The 19,404-nt window shown below is 39.7% G+C and overlaps 1 protein-coding gene across 3 annotated transcripts in view; it reads right to left on the bottom strand.

The window, feature by feature from the left end:
• Positions 1–19,404, bottom strand: part of mark4b (MAP/microtubule affinity-regulating kinase 4b) — a 61,375-nt gene that overhangs the window by 32,616 nt on the left and 9,355 nt on the right. For all 3 annotated transcript variants that reach the window (XM_004569615.4, XM_004569617.6, XM_004569614.6), the window contains exons 2-3: positions 2,349–2,546; positions 1,309–1,362 (exon numbers count right to left, since the gene is read on the bottom strand). In XM_004569615.4, coding sequence (XP_004569672.1) covers positions 1,309–1,362; positions 2,349–2,546 — 252 coding nt within the window. The remainder of the gene's footprint in view (positions 1–1,308; positions 1,363–2,348; positions 2,547–19,404) is intronic.

Genomic DNA, 19,404 nt, shown 5'->3' with positions numbered 1-19,404 from the left:
GTCTGGAAAAATAGCCAATGCTTAAGTGTTTTAAATCTGCATTTTGTTTTTTTAAAGTGACCAACAGGGGGCGATTGATGTGGTAGCACAAACACTTGCAGTCATATAGAAATCTATGGAAAAACAGCCCTGGGCTCCTTTGCTCTCTGACCTTGGTAAACAATCTCCTGATGATTTATGGGCTCAGTCACGACTTTCTGGTTTTATTGAATAAAACATGAAGCTAATTTTGTAAATTAAGGTCATTACAGGAGTCAGAAAGGAGGAATATTTCTGTATGCTGATTGGTTAGTCAACGGTGAAAGTTCACACTTTATTAACCACTGGGTGACGTCACAGCAGCTACCCAGTCACGCTTTAGATATTATGACAATGGAGGTATGATACTATAGTCCAGTGAATAATGATTAACTTTACTGCTCAACTATCTAAGAGGTCAACACCACAATAAAATCACATGGAGCAAAATATAATAAAATCATGCACTCAGTGAAGACATTAATAATTCAGTGCTGTATTATTAAACACCATCATAGCTGAATGAGAAAATACCGCAACTTTCACTGCTTGAAAACAGAAGACAGCCCTGAGGCAGTGGTCGATTCTGTTTCATTAGATTGTGCTCAATTAACACATGCACCACACACAAAAACACAAATAGATGCAAGCAGTCTGAGCTGAGACAGGAAAGGGTTTAATCTCATTAAGGACACAAATGCAACGCATGTAGTTAATACATAACCCTAAATGTCACCACAGAAGCATACGGTGACGTACGTTACTCCAAGTCTTTGTCCGGCTTTGTTCTGGAGGACTGAGTGCACATGTGACGGATGCATTACAATGACACAAAGCAAAAGTCACTGCTTCGCTGGCTTCTTTGAATGAATATACTATACCGAGTTCACAAAAGATATAAATAACCCATAAAACTGGACAGGCAAGCCTTTTATCAAGCAGCACTGCAAGAGCTGAAGATGGAGAGATGAATCTTCCCTGCAACCACTGACAAAGCCAACGCAGATGCCTCAGTGCTTAAATTCTCCCCGAACTGTTGCTTTTGTGTTTTTCACATTTTAACCGCATAACAACCAAAAGGTAAAAGGTCAGATGACTACAGCACACAAAGCTCAACTGAGAGTTTTAATCTAAGGCATCACAAATAAGCACACACAGGATGCCACAGGTTAAAAAGAAAAAAAATCCTGCACTCTTACTACAACAATTAAATCTAGAGTTCAGTTGAACGTTAAGTGGCCAGCTCATTAAACTGATATACACCGGCTGATCCAGTAATGTGTCACTCACCTTCTGAAGGCTGGTTGGGTTCAGTTGTGTTTTATCGATGATCTTTATTGCAACCTGGGAGAAAAAAACAAAAACAAATACAGAGAATTTATCACACTTGCCCAACAAAAACTGGCTTATTTAACGCCAGCATAGCTCACTGGTTGAGTAGGTGATCGCATGCCACACGGCTGAAATGTAGCAGTTCGAGTCCGATCCGTGGCCCTTTGCTTTTCCCGTCTAATTTCCACTGCTTTCATTTTTTAATCAATTAATTTGCTGTTTTTTTGAGTTGTATTTATTATCAGCCACTTCAGTGTCCATATTGACAGTCAAGACAGTCTGACACTTGATGGCTACTGAAAAATATGCTTAGATGATGAGTTTACTCCAGCTTCCGGACTAAATAAACCCTGAACTAGAATAATCTGAAGAATCTTTAGCATTGGGTAATACTACTAGCAAGCACAACACAATCCAATAGTCTTAAATGAGAAAATACAAGTGAATCAAAACAAACTGTAATGAGGCCAAAGAGTTCAAACCACGCCATGTTTTACAACACAGAAAAGACATAAAAGCTAAAACTTACTTAATAAAGCAAGAGGTTTAACAGCATGTGTTGACCCGGACATACCAGTACAACTTTAAACCACCATATTTGTCTTCTGCTTTATGTGGGTGGAAACAGCAGCTATCACATGATTAAGCCAGTGGCAGACACACAAAGTTTCTTGAGCCCAGAGTTATCAACTGAGCTAATGTAGGTCAAGGGTTTTATGAGAAGAAAGACTACAGTGTATTTAAACACATGGACGTACACCCACACACACACACACACACACACACACACACTGTCTTTCTTCAAAAGGTTTAAAGGCCTTGACTGCGCTACAAGGATCTGCAGTATTTACTTCTGCTCCAACCCCTAAACTCTTTTCTTTTAGCCTCATATGAGCCACTGTGCACGGCTGCCCTTCAGCGTAATAATTATCAGGATTTTTTCTGCTTTTTGCTTTCTGTGCATTGTTTTTCTCTCCTTCTTGTTTCTTTGAACTCACCTCTCTGCCGGTCAATATGTGTCGCGCCAGTTTAACCTTGGCGAAGTTGCCTTTGCCGATGGTTTTGAGCAGTCGGTAGTTTCCAATGTGTGGCTGTTCATCTGAACACAAGGCGATGGAGTTACGACATCTGGCACCAAGTGAGCGGCTTGACCAGCCCGTGCCCTTCTCTGAGCGGCTGGCCGACAGGGAGGTATGCTGAAGAAAGAGAGAGATAAATACATAAACTACTGTGACTGACACCATTCATTCTTAATGAACAACACAGTGGAATCTTAAGAACTGTATCCAATGTGAAATCTTAGATGTGATACTCTCTAACTGTAAGAGAAAACAAATTTTGCTTGAAAGAGGACTCCCACTCACAGTTCGTTAAATAAAAACAACATTAGAGCTGAATGGTTAAAAAAAACCAAAAAAAAAAAAACCCTAAATTTTTCAAGCAAAACAGTTCAGTTGTGCAGCTCTCCCTTGAAAATAAATCATAGTAGATGGAATATACCTATTAAATTTTATACCTATTGATTTTTTAAGTATTTTTTTCACCTTTAATTGGCTAAATTATTATTTAAGTGGAAATTTAACTAGTAGCAGACCGAACGTATTTAAAATACTTGCACCGATGTTGAAAGAGTGAAAGAGAGTCACAAGCTCCAAATGATTTGCATGCCTATAGATACCTTGTGACACTGACTATGTAACTGCAAGCCTGTACCAGACACCAGAAGTTGAAAAGAAAGAGCACCCAGCACCCCTCGATGTTTTTATTCAGCACACTCGTGTGGCTGCAGGGTCAGTGACGTTAGACTCGTGTTCCTAATGATGGTGGTGGGAAACCGATCTGGCCTTCATACCTGAGCGTCTGTTGATACTCACAACATGCTCATATCTAAAACTACCACAACAGTCTGAATTTAATCACCCTTTAAAGAATAGATTGGTGAGTGAAACAGCAGGGTAACTGCGACAGCCAACCAACCAACCCTTTGTCATTTTCTCACAGTGATGAGGGAGAGACAGGTAATATAGGTCTGACAAATGTTACGCTCTGTGTGTCAGCCAGACCCAACTCTACTCCAGCAATATGAGTGCAGCGCTATTCTTATTATCATTGGCCTTTTGTTCTACTGACTTTACATTGATCATGTTTCATATTTCAATTGGAGTCAAATGTATTCTGATCATTTATCTTTATTGTTTTATCTCCCAGACTTGACTGTCGGTTTTATTTGACCGCTTTACTTCAAGTTTTAATCTCTCCATTTGCTTTCCCGAGCACTGAATGGACACATAAATACCCATCTGCAGTAAGGATGACATGCGGAACAAAGAAACAAGAAAATAGAGGAAGCTTCAGGTACCTGACCTGACTACAATGAAAACAAACATCTGGAATGAAGGGTGAACATTACTATTGTAAAATCTCAGCATTAAATGTTGTTTGTTAGCTACAAAGTACTTTCACAATCAATTAATGATGCAGAACCTTGTTCCTGACAGTTGTATCAGTTTTTACCTTGTAACTCAAAGGCGAATGAGATTCAGTCCTTCCTGCAAATGACTTGCTACACTTTTCACTATATTTAGCAAATCACCACTTTTCTCTGTGAAAGCCATCAGGAAATGTTCCAGCTATAGACCGCTTCATTTGGAAAACTGTAAATAGCAACTAAATGTTCATTACTCACTGTGTTACAGGGTGATATTTCATGCAAAGCATGAATAATTAGCATTATTTTCAAAGGACGAAAAAGTGCCCCGTCATTGCAATCAATTAAAAATGAAAAAGCTCAAATAAATTGCATAGTACTCCATACAGATGTCAAAGTTCAGCATTAAGATCTGTTCACTCGTCTGAGACAGCAATTCTTTTCTCCCACCTGATTTCTTTAAATTCAGTTGAAATGAATTGCTTTCATTTCTACCCCAGATTAGCGGCGTCTCTGCCTGGACAAGCAAAAAGTAAAAAGTGCCAGAAAAAGTTCATGCCCAGCCCTGTCAGATGAGACCTTTTAGAAAAATGAGAATTACTCAATATTCAAAACTACATGTCATAAGAAACTGCAGAGACTTGTAGCACCATGGATGTTAAGTGATGTAGAAAAAAAAACAAACAAAAACCCAAAGATTTCTACAAAAATCATGTCTGTTTTTTTTAGATGACTCAACAGCCGACCCTATTTCCACCAACTCAGTAGTGCAGGAACATATTTGCTTCTCGTTTCAGGAGCCAACTCACATTTCCATGGGTTTGAGAATAATTGTTGTCTGGTAAATGTTGCCGTGTTAGTATATCTCCACAGAAGCAATATCACGATTAACATATTCTGTGAATCACTGGTAAATTTCTAGATTAGGCAATATCACTGGCAGAGTGTTGCCTAAGAAGAATCTGCAGACAAATGAGGTTCAAGTCAAGAAGATCTGTGATTCCACCTCAGACTGTATCACCATTTGCTGTTATTGCTGTTAGGACCTTTTAAACCCAGCCTGTTTTACCCGTTTGCATCTCTCAGACATCAAAAAGCTTTCATCGCGCCTCCTTTTTGTCGTTCTCTTTGTGGACTTCCATTCTTAGATTTTATTAGCTTTCCAAAATGCATTTTTTTGAAACACTTGAGGCATTTTTCCATCATATTTCTAATACAAAACAGCAAAGACAAAGAGAAAAGCAGGTTTTTGAGAAATGTGCTACATCCCTGGGGGGCATTAACTGGTTGTAAATGAAGAAAGGAGATGTTTCTAGCTCATATGCTATGTGAAGAAATTACTATTAAAAGCTAAACTACCATGTAAAAAAACAAAATGTCGAGTTTATTGTTTAGAAGAATAAATTTGATTGTGGACTGTCTGCAACATTAATCAGTACACCAGAAAACAAATAAAAATCGCCCTCAGCTGATATTCTTTCATCTCTCTTTCTGAAGCTGATCACACATCAAGGTTCGGACCAAAATAGTACAAACTGAAACTAATATTTTATTGAAGGATTATAACTAAAGAGTTGGAATATGATATTTAAAACGCCATAGCCACCAAGCAAATGTGTTCCTTCATTTTCTCCTCTTCCTCTCCCTTCCCCCCTTTAATTTCACCTCCTCTCTCTCCTCTGGTTCATCCCTTCCCCCAGACAAATCAATTTGCCTCCTTTCCCTCTATTCTCCTCGCCATGCCCGGACACGCCCTCTCTTTTGTCTCACGACGCTATCTTCATTTTCAGCGACCTCTCATCATTTTGAGCATCCCGGTGGCCTCCATCACACTACTCCCATCTCGCCATCTCCCCATCTTCAGGGAGTGCAGTCTATCGATTCACCCAATCCTGCTGATTACCACGCAGTTTCATTCACAAGCAGGCCCGTGCATGTGTGTGTGCTTGAGCAAGATGTGATGGAGTCTATATTGCTGGTAGACTGCAGCAGCAAAGATATCATAGGGTGGGGAGTGGGGCGATTAAAGCCTCCACCCTCCCCCTCCAGTATGGGTGTAAGGTGACATTTGATATAGAAGATGGATGAAGGGCTCCGTGTGTGTGTGTGTGTGTGTGTGTGTGTGTGTGTGTGTGTGTGTGTGTGGTGGTTGTTGCTAAATGATTTGCACATTCAGCAAACAAGCTGCACCTTGTCCTTGTAGACTGAAAGCACTGAGATTTGGTGTCCATGTTCTGCATCGTTAAATCGTAGCAAGAACGTATGCGAGGTTAAACCAATACAATGTTTATCCTTATTACAAAATCAGATTTTGCTTCTGTCCAGTATGCATACTCCGGAGCTGAAAAATGATAAAGTACCAAAAACACCACTTCCTCTAATGATCCTTAGGGTAACTCCTTAGGGTATCCCCAGATCCCAGTATTAAAATTCCCAACTTTGAACCATTAAAAGCACATTTATGGTCTGGTTCAAAAAAGCGTTGAACCCTGCTGATAACAGCTGCATAGTGGGAAGCTATTTTCAGAACTCACTCAACTTGGATGCTGCTAAGGTGTAAAATTAGTCACTAAAGTGGACTGCTCCACTGTGTACTGTTGGTGCCTCTTGAAGCGTTTTTAATTAAATTATCCGACAATACAGCTTGTTGACTCTTAAAGACCACCAAAGAAGTTTGTGCTTCAGTTTCCTTGAGTGAGATTCTGGTGTTTTGTTAGTCTCTCATTTTACAGTTTACACTTTAGTCTCTATGAAGAAAAAACAAGCTGAAATGTTCTTTGTTACTTTCTGAATAATTCCTTTGACATCATCTTACAGAGGAACACACTGTTGACAGGCAAGGCTCCTGTCAATGACTCAACAAAGGAAGCATGCCAGCTTTTTCCTATAAATTCATGTGTGGCTTACACGAATGACAGCTTGATGTCAATTAAACAACAATGCGCTGAAGGTGTGAGCGTAGCTGCCAAAGGGCCTGACATGATGCCGAAAGATCTGACGCCGACTTTTAGCTTGAAAAGTTGCCAAAAGTTGTTTAAAGAAATTTCTACACTTTATGCATAGTCATCCACGTCTATAATCAGCTTATATACACAGGTGCAGGACATTTTCCCCACATCAGGCAACACCACATGTATGTCCGAGCACCTTAATGGTTTTATTCCAAACCTGCAGTGCTCATTACACTTTACACTCTCTGTTCTGACACTTTAATATGATCTGGTGTTTGCAGTTTTCTGCTTTACTCTCTAATTTACTTCATGTAGCCATTTTATTGTATAGAGTAATTTGATTTTGTGGAGCTATTTGCTTTTGGCTGATGTTTTCTTATTAGATTTTGTGTTAGTTTAATATAAGCTGGCTGCTATAACAGAATAATTTTTATCTTATAATTAATAAGATAAAATAAAACTACAGCCTCTTGTGCAGTTTCTCAACATTTTCAGATCTTTATGATGGCGTGACATGCCTGAAGGATGATGATCATGATCAGGTGTCAACAAAGCAGATAAAGATCTGTTCTTAAACCAAGAGCAAAAAATGATTTAACACTAACACATTTAACTGGTTTTTCTAAGCAGATCTGCAGCATTCTGGTCCCGTCTTTTTCTGTGAAAAACTACAGAGATATGAGCTACAAATCACAGGAAACCACTTTTAGTTTGCAATAAGAGGTAAGTTTTCGCTCAGGTATGTGGTGGCATTGCGGTGGCATACACGTTTGCATGTCTGGCTTGGCTATTGTACAGCACAGGAGTTATCTTCCATCTGCACTGATCTGTGTGGGAGTAGAGCCAAACAAAATGGATATGAATCGATGAATGGAAACTCATGAATCTCATCTACTCTCAATATGGGCCTAATCTGCCTGAGGAACATTTTCCTCTTTTATACTCCGTGGAACATGCCTGTCATCTTTTCTAGTTTATCATTTCTCTGGATGCTGTTTCTCTTCTGTAAATTATTAAACTTTTGTTGTTGTTGTTATAGGGATTATTGCTTATATGTTGTAGCGGGACTCATAAATAACTCAAAAGACTCAGCTCATTGTTGCAAAGGCAGAATTAAAATGTGATTTTTCTGTGGTCTGTTATATTAGTTTTAAATTAAACTGGAGGAATGTAAAGGCGAGGCAGGCAACACTACGTCAAGACACCCACTATGACGAATACAAATGTGCTTCCACACAATGGACCACACCCTGAGGGAGGTGTCTTGGACTTACTTTTGCTCTGAGTGTGTGTGTTGGGTAGGGAGGTACTAAGTAAAGACAGGATGTGTGACCTTATGCCCAGCAGAGGAATGGTGTAACCTTCAGCCATCGTCACAGACACAGTGACCTACACTACAGCTTCCTCTTCTGCTCCAGAGGCTCTCGGCCTCAGACTGGTACGTCACTGGCTCTATTACACATGACTGCAGACACGTCATCTCCATAACATAACAGAAAAAAAACAAAGAGATAAGAAGGATTCTTATCTTATGCTAAAAAAGGAAAGAGAAATTGCTGTCAGTAACAGTGAGTTGGATATGTTAGATTCCCTGTCCTGCCCGAGAGGTTAAAGCATGTTCAGCTGTAAACTATGTAGGAGGGAAAAACTTAAAGGTATTTAAAGGGAAACAAAGAAACAAACCAGTTTAGGGAAATACATACTTATTGCAGTGATAGGAAAGTCACACAATGACTTTATTCCAATAGGTTGTTTTGAATGTAGCCGACCAGGTGCTAGTTTCACCGAGACAGTTTTGACTTTTCCTATGCATTAGTCCAAGGCAGTGCTTTTCTCTGTGGATAACTGAGTCACAGCATGTGGTCTACACTGACCTTATGCTATCATTTGTTTCAACGAGAATTCAACTGGGGGAGCACTGGTTTCTGGCCACTAAAAATAAAGATTGACTTATTTTAAGCCAAGCTAACTATATCCTTACATTTAGAAGAAGCACCCCCCCAAAAAACCCAACATGACTCATCATGTGTTGCTAAGAATAATAAACACATAACAAACACTACTTTGTTATCAAATCCAATTTATGGTGTTTACTGAAATAAGCTGCTTTAAGCTGCGTTAAATGATTAGTCAAGCAGCTGCACCCAACATCAAAATTAGCCTACATAAACCACTCGACCATTAGAAAGTACCAACACGAGGGTTACACTACCCACTATCTCAGCAGCATTTTTTAGGCTTCTTAGTCCCTCTTCCTTTTTTTAGACTAACAATTTCTGCAGAAGCTACTTAGTGTGCCATTATTTTTGATGTAAGTATCTTTATTTACTTATTAATTGTGCTCCTGCTTAAGAAAGTTAAGGTCTTAAGGTCTTATGGTCTGAATTTACACATCTATTTTAAGCATATTTCCATTATCTAAGCCATAGTAAACTCTATTATTGTGAAACTGGCCCCAGATCATATAATTTGAGGTTGACTGGCAGCTCTACATTCCTCTCATGCAACCGGCAATCTACACTTTAAGTCTAACTGCTAGTGGGAGTACACATTAAAAATATTAGCTTTGTCCACGCTCACAAGAAAGTCTTCCTCTTCCTCTCTAAGAGCTCAGGATCCCTGTATAAACCTGTCACATCTCACTCATCCATCAGGAGTGTGTGTCAAAAGCAGCAGGAAGTTGCATGAACTTAACCAGCATCACATCCTGTTCTGGAGACAGAGATGTCACAGCGATGACAGCAGACGTGTCACATGTTGAGCTGCAACACTCAGCGAGCATTTCCTGGCAGGCCCCAAAAGGAAGAAAGAGCTGAAAAAAAAAAAACCCATGCCAGTGACCATAACAGACAAGCTGTCTGATGCAATGGAGCTTCAGCTCAACCAGCTGCTGGAGCTTCACTTCCCTCATAATGTGATCGGATTTGTTTGAAAAAGCAGGAAGCATTTTGTGTGGCTTACAAAAAGGAGCGAAAATCGAATTAGTCATCTTGCATCTATTTCTGAGAACGAAAGAGGAACTAGTACTTTAAAGCCAAAACTCCAAGATATTGCCGTTCATAACAGTACTGCACTAACAGATGACGATCTCAGGGACCATACACGTTGACATATGAGAGTGTGATAAATAAGAGTGTCAACCAAAGAGCTAAAATCAGCTAGAAAATGATGCAAACTGCAACATACATAGAGGGTGGTTAACCGTGGACTTGCAGAGACAGTCATTTACATCCTCTCCTAAACATTTTTGTCTCACGAGGCATAGATATCTGTGCGTGAAAGACTCAAGTCTTGGTGGCAAAGGCACGGTGAAGAGTGGAGAAGGAACAACACAACCATTTTATACGCAAATATAAAAACAACATGGCAAAGTTAGTAAAACTAAAGCCCGGAAGAATAAAAGTAAAGAAAGTCGAGGCAAATGTTGTCGTTTAGCTGATGTCCATTCAGTGTTGGTTGCCAGTTAGGGTTAAACACCCTCATCATGGATAAGACTACCCAGCTCCATTTTATAAAAAGCATATATTAAGTCTATATCAATATACAAAAGAAATCTCCTAATGGCTCATCTATTTCACAACACTCAAAGCTATGCTGTAAAGCTCAAGAGTTCTGTTCTAATTAACTTAATACTGACAGTATTTATGTAGCGTAATTATCAGTCCTTACTCAAACATTTCAGCGCTTATACTGTGTCACCACCATCGTGTTGTGTTCATCGCAGGAAATAATCTTTTGGAGTTGATATTTCTTCATGAATCATTTTGTAACACTTTCTGCTGTACTAGTAAACAGATGATAAAGAGTGGCAGGAAATGTGTGAGAGAAGAGTATGATGAATAGATGAAGGTCAAACTGGACTAAAATGTGTGTATTTTTGGAATAAATGAGAGCGGAAAGAAGAATTGACTTTATTTCAAAGGGAGTCTAAATAACCCACAACTATTTCACGCTGTGACTAATAAGCATTGCTTCCACATGTCGCCCCTTAAACAACATAAATGACTGATATTCAAACAGAACATCCCTAAAGCATTTTTTGTGTTTCAGATTATCCACGGATGACTAAAGCAAAGAAGCAGATAGACATTGGTTGGCTTCTGCCACAGTCACTAAAATTCCTACCAATACCATTAGCCCAGACTTGAGTCAGACCAGTGTTGCTCCTCTCCCTCTCTGTCTTTTATGGCAAGTCCAATGTTAACCTTCTGATTTATGATCAAAATACAATAATACAGCAAGGCATTTAGCAGTCTCACTCAGAGCAGCCTGATTTGATTCCACTGAGATTTGCATTTTCTTATTTTTACACGCTTAAAACTGGTTCTTTGGGCCCTCGGGTCAGGCCAAGTACATTATAGCCAGGGGTGCACATAAGTGGTCTGCAGGTGCACATTTGCTGTCTTAGCTGTCACCAGATAAGAAGTTGCAATGCGCGTTCGTGTACATAAGCTTTTCTGGAGGAGGACAGACATTTGGTTAGAACTCTTAAAGATGTCAAGAAGCAAGCTCCTTTAAGCAACTACTTTGGAGTTCCTCCACCTCCAAAGAAATGTCAGAAGGAGTCCGAACCGCAAAAGAAGCACGTATTCTCGGAAAAGTGGATGCAGGAGGTGAGCTGGCTTCAAACAAATGATGAACGCACAGAGATGTGGTGCAGAATGTGCCGTGAAAATCCCACTCTAGCGGACAAAAACAGCTTTTTATATGGACGCAAACGCACGTTGCAACTTCTTATCTGGTGCGCATCTTTTATTTTGACAGCGAATGCGCACCTGCGGACCACTTATGTGCACCCCTGATTATAACACTTATTAAGGCTTAAAATCATCATTAAATTGACCTTAATTTGAAAAATCAAGACAATGTTAACTACCCTGTTAAGTGTCAGCTACTCTGGCTGTTATTAAACACCCCATTTAAAAAAAAAGTCATCTTGTGATGACCAAGTCTTCACTAAAAGCAGTAATTGTGCTGAAAAAAAATCAAACCGAATATGAATAAATTACTGTTTTCTGCACCACAATGCCCCTTTTGTTAAATCCATTACCCTCTTAGGCTGAAATACCTCGGAGAGGTTTTAAGAGAAGACATTTAAATATCATCCCCTACATGAAGCGGACAGCACAAATATTAAGAGGACAACTACCCAACACTGTGGGTTAAATGCAGCCTCCTTCCTCCAGTGTGACATCATCTGACCCCACAGTATGCAAAATGTAACTGGATTCCTCTGTCTGGACAAGGCAGGACTGCAAATGTACACACACGCTTTCTTTTTGCCTCTGGAAATGTGCCACATTACTCAGCATATCATTCGCCAGGGTCAGATTTATTCTGTTTGGATCAACAGCAGCGGATTAAAGAGCTGAGTCACTCCTTGGCTAGACCTCAGCTCCTCTCTCTCTAAACCCTGCATCACTGTATAAATTTACATCAATAAATGCAAAGAAAAGGCACAATTCCCTTTGGGGAAAAATTTACTGTCCATTTCAGTCATGTCCTCACAGTGTCAGTCTCTCTGCTGCTTTTTGCAGTCATGTATGATCTCATTCATTTCTCTCATAGTTTGTGGTAGGACTGAGGGATTGAGCATGCACAGTAAGGGAGGTACAACGGTGAGATGAAAACAGCACATGGTTCATGACAGCCTACTGCAAATACATTGAAAACTTCCCAACATGTGTTAATTAATCTAAAAGTGTTTTCAGACAAGTCGGCATCTTCCACGCAAACGACAGCCGCAGCGATCTTCTAGTGATCACAGGAATCACAAGCAGGTTTATGGTACAGCAACCTCTTTGCAACCAATTTCACCTAGCAACAGCCAGCAACCACTCACCAACAGGTCAGAGAATGCACATTTTTCCATAGCAACCAGATGTTACCAGGTGGCAACAGAAGAAACTTTTGTATCATCTGTTTTTTTGTGTACTAAATAGAAAAGCTGGGGAGCCCCCCACCCTCACCAAAGGAATCACCCAAGTGGAAACACTGACTACTAAGATTAGTTTTAAGTATACGGCAGTATTCAGTATTACTCAAGCAAAAACTGTGGACATGTAATAATGGAAGGTTCAGTACACAGGGTGAAAGTCAGAATAGAAGTCAAACCATAATAATAGTTTCCATTTGAAAGATTTTTGTAATAATGTTTTAATTTTTAATTCATTTTCTGAGCTAGCAGCTCATCAGGCTTTTTTTCAGTAATGTCAGAGATGAGTGCGATCGAGTGTTATCTCTGGTGGGAGTGATAATTGCTAAAACTAGGCAAATCGTATGAAATATTTACTTCCTTTCATACATAAAACTTATGATGCTGATCATTACTGGATTAGTCAAGACAACTTGTAATCTGTGAAACTAGCAGCCCGTCTTACTCACAGTTTGCGGCATACTTCCACATTCATACCAGTCTATGTCAAATAAGCATACACTTTTGAGTCAGGTCCTCTTAATCATTTGACAGTTGACCTCTTAATTTCTGTTCAGTACCTTCTACCCACTCCCTTTTCCATCATTCCCACAGCTCAGTCTTTGTTTCTGGCCTTTTTGTTACCTAATGTAAAATTACAAGACCTACACAACCTCTCACAATTATGTTTGTTCCTCATGCCCAAAGCAATTTGTCTAGAACACGAAACCATGCACACTGATCGGAGAGAAACATGACCTGCTTGGTAACATCTCTTAAATTAAATGTAATTGCTGGTTTGGCTTCACAGACAACAATTTTGCAGACCCTCTGACTAAGCGGGTGAAATAATGGATGTCAATGTTAGTAGTAGTGTTCTTTGAGATTATGGTCTGCTGCAGGAAGCTATTAACCACACTGCCAAGGGGAAGTCATACTATAGTTATTGACAACACTTGCAATGTACTTCTAGCTCTCTGTCTATAACCAGATGATAAATGCAAAAAAGTCAGCTTAGCTCAAACAAAAACACACAGAGGAACAGGAAGTATTGTGACAAAGCTTGCATCACAGGCTCTGCGTTTATACTGACCACAATTTAAAAAAAAAAAAAAACCCAACTACTTTTGGTATGAGCTAGAGATGTTGGACTGCTGAATATTTTACTTTAGTTACTAAAACATTATCACATGCACACACAAATCATGTGATTCCATCATAATCACATACAGCTTTTAATAACTTTAAAAAGTTGGTAAGCAGAGTTTCATCTGTAAACAAGACATCATAGCACACACAGAGTTTTTGGCCTTCCACCAAAAAAACCACCAGAAATGTGACAGATATATTTCTCACTTCTCTTAACTGAAGCACTAATTTAGGGCCAGAACTATCGGGAATAGCCTCAGACTCCTTGCCTTAAGTACATGAGGACCAACTGTTGTTAGTTGTGTAGAAACCACCAGAGTTTCATATTTTAGGTCTGATATTTGACCAGGCGTGGGAAAAAGATGCCAAAGAAGGCAGCTGAATGACACATCACACGAACCTTCACTCCCAAACATCCAGCTCGCTCTATGGCTCCTCTCGAACACCCAAATTGGGCATGAAATTATTTTTTTCAAGGGGCACACAAGTTTTGCAAATTTGATGAGACCTCCCAGCGAGCACTAAAACTGCAGTTATAGCTCATGGAGAGCGACCTGGTCTTTCTGGTTGAAAAACACTGGATGGCTGTTAACTAAAAGGGCTTTTGGTTAAACTGCAGCAGCTGAGGCCTGAGGAGAAACACTGAGGACAGTAAGTCGACACCTGACAGCCGAAGAGGCCCTCTACACAATGAACACAACAGCCTGACTGTGTGCTCTGACTATGAATATCTGAGTGTCTTTTCTTCTTGTCTCCTGGTTCAGATTTTGTAATTGTGCAAATCTGCTTGTCTGCAGGGGTCTTTGTGAGCGTTTGGCAGTTAGCATAGGCTCCGTGAAAAGTGTCATTCTGCACATGGTAGCCTGATCTCCAGAAAACGCCACCTGTTCAGCGTTTGTTGCCTAACCACTTAACTAGAATTACATAATTGCTGGAGAGAAAACAATCTGTGTTGACAAAATGCCAAGACAGTTAATTTTGGATTTGGTGCCAGCAAAGTTTAATCACTGTGTTTATTATTTTTGGCTTAGGCTCTTTAACCTGCATCTAACACAGCGTCCCTTCTTTGGAATGATCATAAAGCTAATCCCAATTATTATCTCCCCATTTCAGCGTTAATTTAAGACCTTTTCAATGATGATCTTCAATGCATTTTTTTAAATAACTACATTTCTATCAGACTATAGGTAGCTTTTGTTGATTTTACATTTCTAACAGTAGCTATGGGCACAAATGAAACCCCAAAAAATCTTCAGAAATTGCTCAAATGAAACCAACAGGAACCATACGGCCCATTGAATGGCACACTGGGTGTTTGAAAAGTAATTTAGAAAATGCAATTCAAAAACAACAGATAAATACTATTGACATTAGCCTCTAAGCCGGTAATGTGAGCAGGGAATGCAAATCCTTAAATTTTCCTTAAAAATCTGCCACTGAGAGGCTCTTGAGCAAGCCATTTTCAGGAAGGTCCAGTAAGCTCTTAAGCTCTTTTCCTGATGCTGCCCTGCTTTACACTCATGCTTCTGCAGTTTCACTGTTTACTACTGTACGCTGTAAAATATAACCAGGGAAACTGGGGGCTCTGTGACCCGCTCATGGGCAACATTGCTGTAGCTGTTAAGGCTAAACAGAGGGTAACTCAATCACGTCTCCAGGGATCTGAGCTGGAAACTTCCCTCCAAGTGTTCTGCTTCTCTGACCTTTTGGGTCCGCTGTTGCAGCTGTAATCCAAAACGCCTTTAAGTTGGATTCAGTTGGCAAGGTTACAAAAAAGTAAACATCAGCAAGGCACTGCGATCAGTACAGAGTTTCAATGCACCTTGTGCTATAATCACAAGCTTTCATCTGCAGATTTGTATTTCTGGGCATGAATTTTCATGTGTACTAATGATGTCTTCCACTTTTAAAGGGCAGAAAGGTCCACATGCGGAGGCTTCGTGGGGTTTTGCTGCTCACACAAGAAACCTCAGTCAAAGTGCTACAAGAATAACAAATCTTTCCATTTCATTTGTTTTTCATTTATTTTTAAAGTGTCATTAATTTCAAATATGTTACTGTTGGAAGCGGCTCAGACAATAAAAACAACTATGTCAGGGTCAGGCTATTAAAGACGACTCGTTTTGGTTGGGAATTAACTTGATTAGGTTTAGAAAAAGATTGTGGTTTGGTAAAAACAAAAAGTTTTTCGTGACTTTTAAAGGTCGGTTAGCCTCAGTGACACGTCTTGGCTGAAGAATCTAGGCAACATATGTGCTACGTGCACAAAATATACCTCCTATTGAAAAATTTCAGTTTCAGAGTTGTGCTGTCACAAAACAACATGACAGTTTATATCTATAAGCACAAACAAATAGTTCTCATGACTATTTCACATTTTTCTATAAAACTGGGCAAGCAATTTAACAGCAGCCCGCTTAATTTCATACCCATCATGCATGGTTCGGCTGGCCTCGGCGGACCAGATGATTTAAAGCCTAAGGCTGTTTATGACTGTATCTGGAGTGTTTCTAGGTGAAATGAATGCCAACGTGGGCATCAAAGGAGGGTGCCAGTTTTTGGGTAACATGTCTGGACAGCAAGTACTTGAATCTTTTTGCTTGTCCAGGGAAACACAAAAGCCTCGCCGTGCCCTGCAGTCGTGCACTGAAAGACATGTTGGCCTTTTTGTAAGAAAACACAGCTGTGCATGTGCACACAAGCACTCACCCACACCCTCTATACGACTTCCTTCTCTCTCACACACATTAAAACCTTATGACTAGCCCCAAGCAAAAAAGTGTGCCCATTCCCACAGTTCAACATTAAGAAGAGCAATGCAACCTGTTTATTGTTTATTAAAACCTGTTTATTACACCTGTAATTAACTTTCGCTGTTGAGACTTTAAAATATTCTAAACTCAAGAGATAATCCCACGAAACCTTTTCTTCTAAAAACACAAATACACAGCAAAACAAAGTTAAAGAGGAGAAAAGATCCTGTGATTAAATAAAAAATTTAAGATTCTATGAAAATTCTCACAGGCCGTTTGCAGATGCAGGTTTAGCAGGTTGGGTTAAGTCACCCGCATGTGGAAACAAGGAAACTACAGAGGGAGATGAACACTGACACAGATGCAACTTCAAAACAGATCACGTTGATTTATTGGAACGTTTTAATAACACCTCATATAAGTTTAACAAAAATATTAGTGAAAATATTAATTTTCAATTTAAGAATTTAAATCTTTGTCATTTCCTTATTTCATTTAAATACAAGCCTATAGCAAGAAGGATTTGAATCCTGGCAGCTTGCTCCTGCATGTTCTGGCTTCTTTGTACTGGTCAAATACATGCATGATTGCCTGACTGGGGAAAAGTGCTATATCAGTGCGTTTTTGCTTCACGTCGTTTTATTTTTGTACCCTTAGATTAAAGATGTAAAACTGTCACAATAAGCTCAAGACTGAGCTCAGTAAGTTACAAAGAGATGTAAAATATTAACAACGTCCTTGAAAACAATTCAATTATCCATAGCACACAAAATAAGAGTGGAAGTAAAAAGCAAAATGTAATTTATTCATTCGTCCTGAAAGGTGACCCTAGAAATTATTTGCTATTCATGTCGCCTACTGCAAACTGTTGACGTGCCTTCTGTCAGTTATTCTTTACTAAAATGTTCACAGCCTACAGAGAAGCATAATCCTGCCCTTATGGATATTCTGGTTTGGTTTGTTCAGGTTTGAAGTATTGTACAACTAGCAATTTTCTGATTAAAAAAAAAAGCACAAGACAATAAAATACAGAAGAGTAATTATAAGGACTTACAGCAGTTAAAGAGTACAAAAAGCAGCAGGGACTTTTTTAACTTTGGGGTATAAAGGTGAAAAGGATGGAGGACATGTCAGGTATTAGTTCTGGTTTCGGTGACTTTTGCGACAGAGTCAGAAATATACACGGGGAGGTTAAAGGAAATGACAGGACTGAACAAGAGAAGAGAGCAAAGCAGAGAACAGAGAGTAAGAACATGTAAATTGCAGAGCGTGGCGTGAAAGTGCAGACTGTCGTGTCATGTGTGATGTGACTGAATGATAAGCCAATGTGGTGTTGATGATCTCAGAAGACGAAGCCACAGCATGATAATATCATGCGCTGCGCATTTGTGATGGTCTCGGAGCCTTTTGCATGTGAGACTTTCCTGTCTTACATGCAGAACACACAAATACATGCACCAACATGTTCAACCACATGTGTGCTGCATTCAAAACTTCCATTTACTTTTATTTGTCTTTCTACCACCATCTGTAACTACCCTGTAATGAAATCTGGCATTCAACGTGAAGATCCGAAGCACAAACAACATTTCTAATTAATCAGTGTTGGAAACTGTTCTTGGGTGGGTTTAGAGTTCTGCATCAAAGCCCAGCAGCCCCTACACCTACTGAGCAACATCACTGCTTGCGTTTATACTTGTGCGCTGGTGCAATCACAAGTGAAATAGGGCTAATCCTGTTGGACTTGGAGGTAATAAATATTGAACAACAGTTTTACTACAACACAGGAAGGAGAAAGACTTCAGAGGTGATGGAGCTAAACTATCAGAGCGATGAAAATGGGAAAATGGCATATGTCTATATTGGAAGAACGCTAGCTTGTGCATTAGCTTTGTGAGAGACACTTACTGCCAATTACCTTGTGTTGAACTGTGATTATGTTTGTGCTAATCAACATATTGTGTTTGCACTGCATATTAACACCAAGCGGATCTAGTTGTAGGCAGCTGTTTTTGATTTGTGTCGACATGTAGTTACTTTGCTAGGAAGGTGCACCAAGCACAATAATCGAGCATCATTCAGCAGATTTGAATGATGATTCTAGGGCTGTGCAAACTGATAACGTTTAATTTCAATTACAATTTTGGCTTGTTGTCAAATATGTTCTTATTGTTTTCTTGTAGAGCGACCGTTTTATTTCCAAGGAAACTCCTGCCAAGCTGCAGCACGTTAGGTTCAGTTAACATTTTCTTTCTAATGAAATTGTAATGAAAGAACAAAGAAATCCACTTTTGAAATTTCCATAACTCTTCTATTCTTCCAGAGTCTGTAAGTAATCCTGTCAATTATGATTTCAGTATTGATCAAAATAATTGTGACTGGGATTTTTTCTATAATCGAGCAAACCCGGGTGACTGCGAAGATGCAGTGAAGCCTGAAATATAAGTTATTGATGTCTGACCATTCATTTAGATAAAGGCCTTAAAACAGCTGCCAGGATGCACTGTCGAGATGTCTGCCAAGTGGCTAAACTTGCTTCCGGATGGACGTCGCTATAAATCAAAATGGGATAAGGTCTGTAAGTTGAAGGCACAAAGTCGGCGAGTGAACGTGTGTGTGTGTGTGTGTGTGTGTGTGTGTGTGTGTGTGTGTGTGTGTGTGTGTGTTAAAATGGACAGGAGAGGGTGAGGAATAATGGGAAGGTGGGGGTGGGGTGTGCAGGACCCCATGTTGTAGCCATGGTGAGGTTACTAAGACAAAAGGCTTGTGTTTGAGCAAGGACAGCAATCATTCTGGTTTATTCCCTGCAATGCTGAGTTCTCACCAGCTTTAATGCTACATATGCATTTCTACAAGGAT

Source organism: Maylandia zebra, linkage group LG14 (assembly GCF_041146795.1).
Source record: "Maylandia zebra isolate NMK-2024a linkage group LG14, Mzebra_GT3a, whole genome shotgun sequence".
NCBI lineage: Eukaryota > Metazoa > Chordata > Actinopteri > Cichliformes > Cichlidae > Maylandia > Maylandia zebra.
The sequence above is the reverse complement of the archived record's forward strand: the minus strand, read 5'-3'. Positions and strand labels throughout refer to the sequence as shown.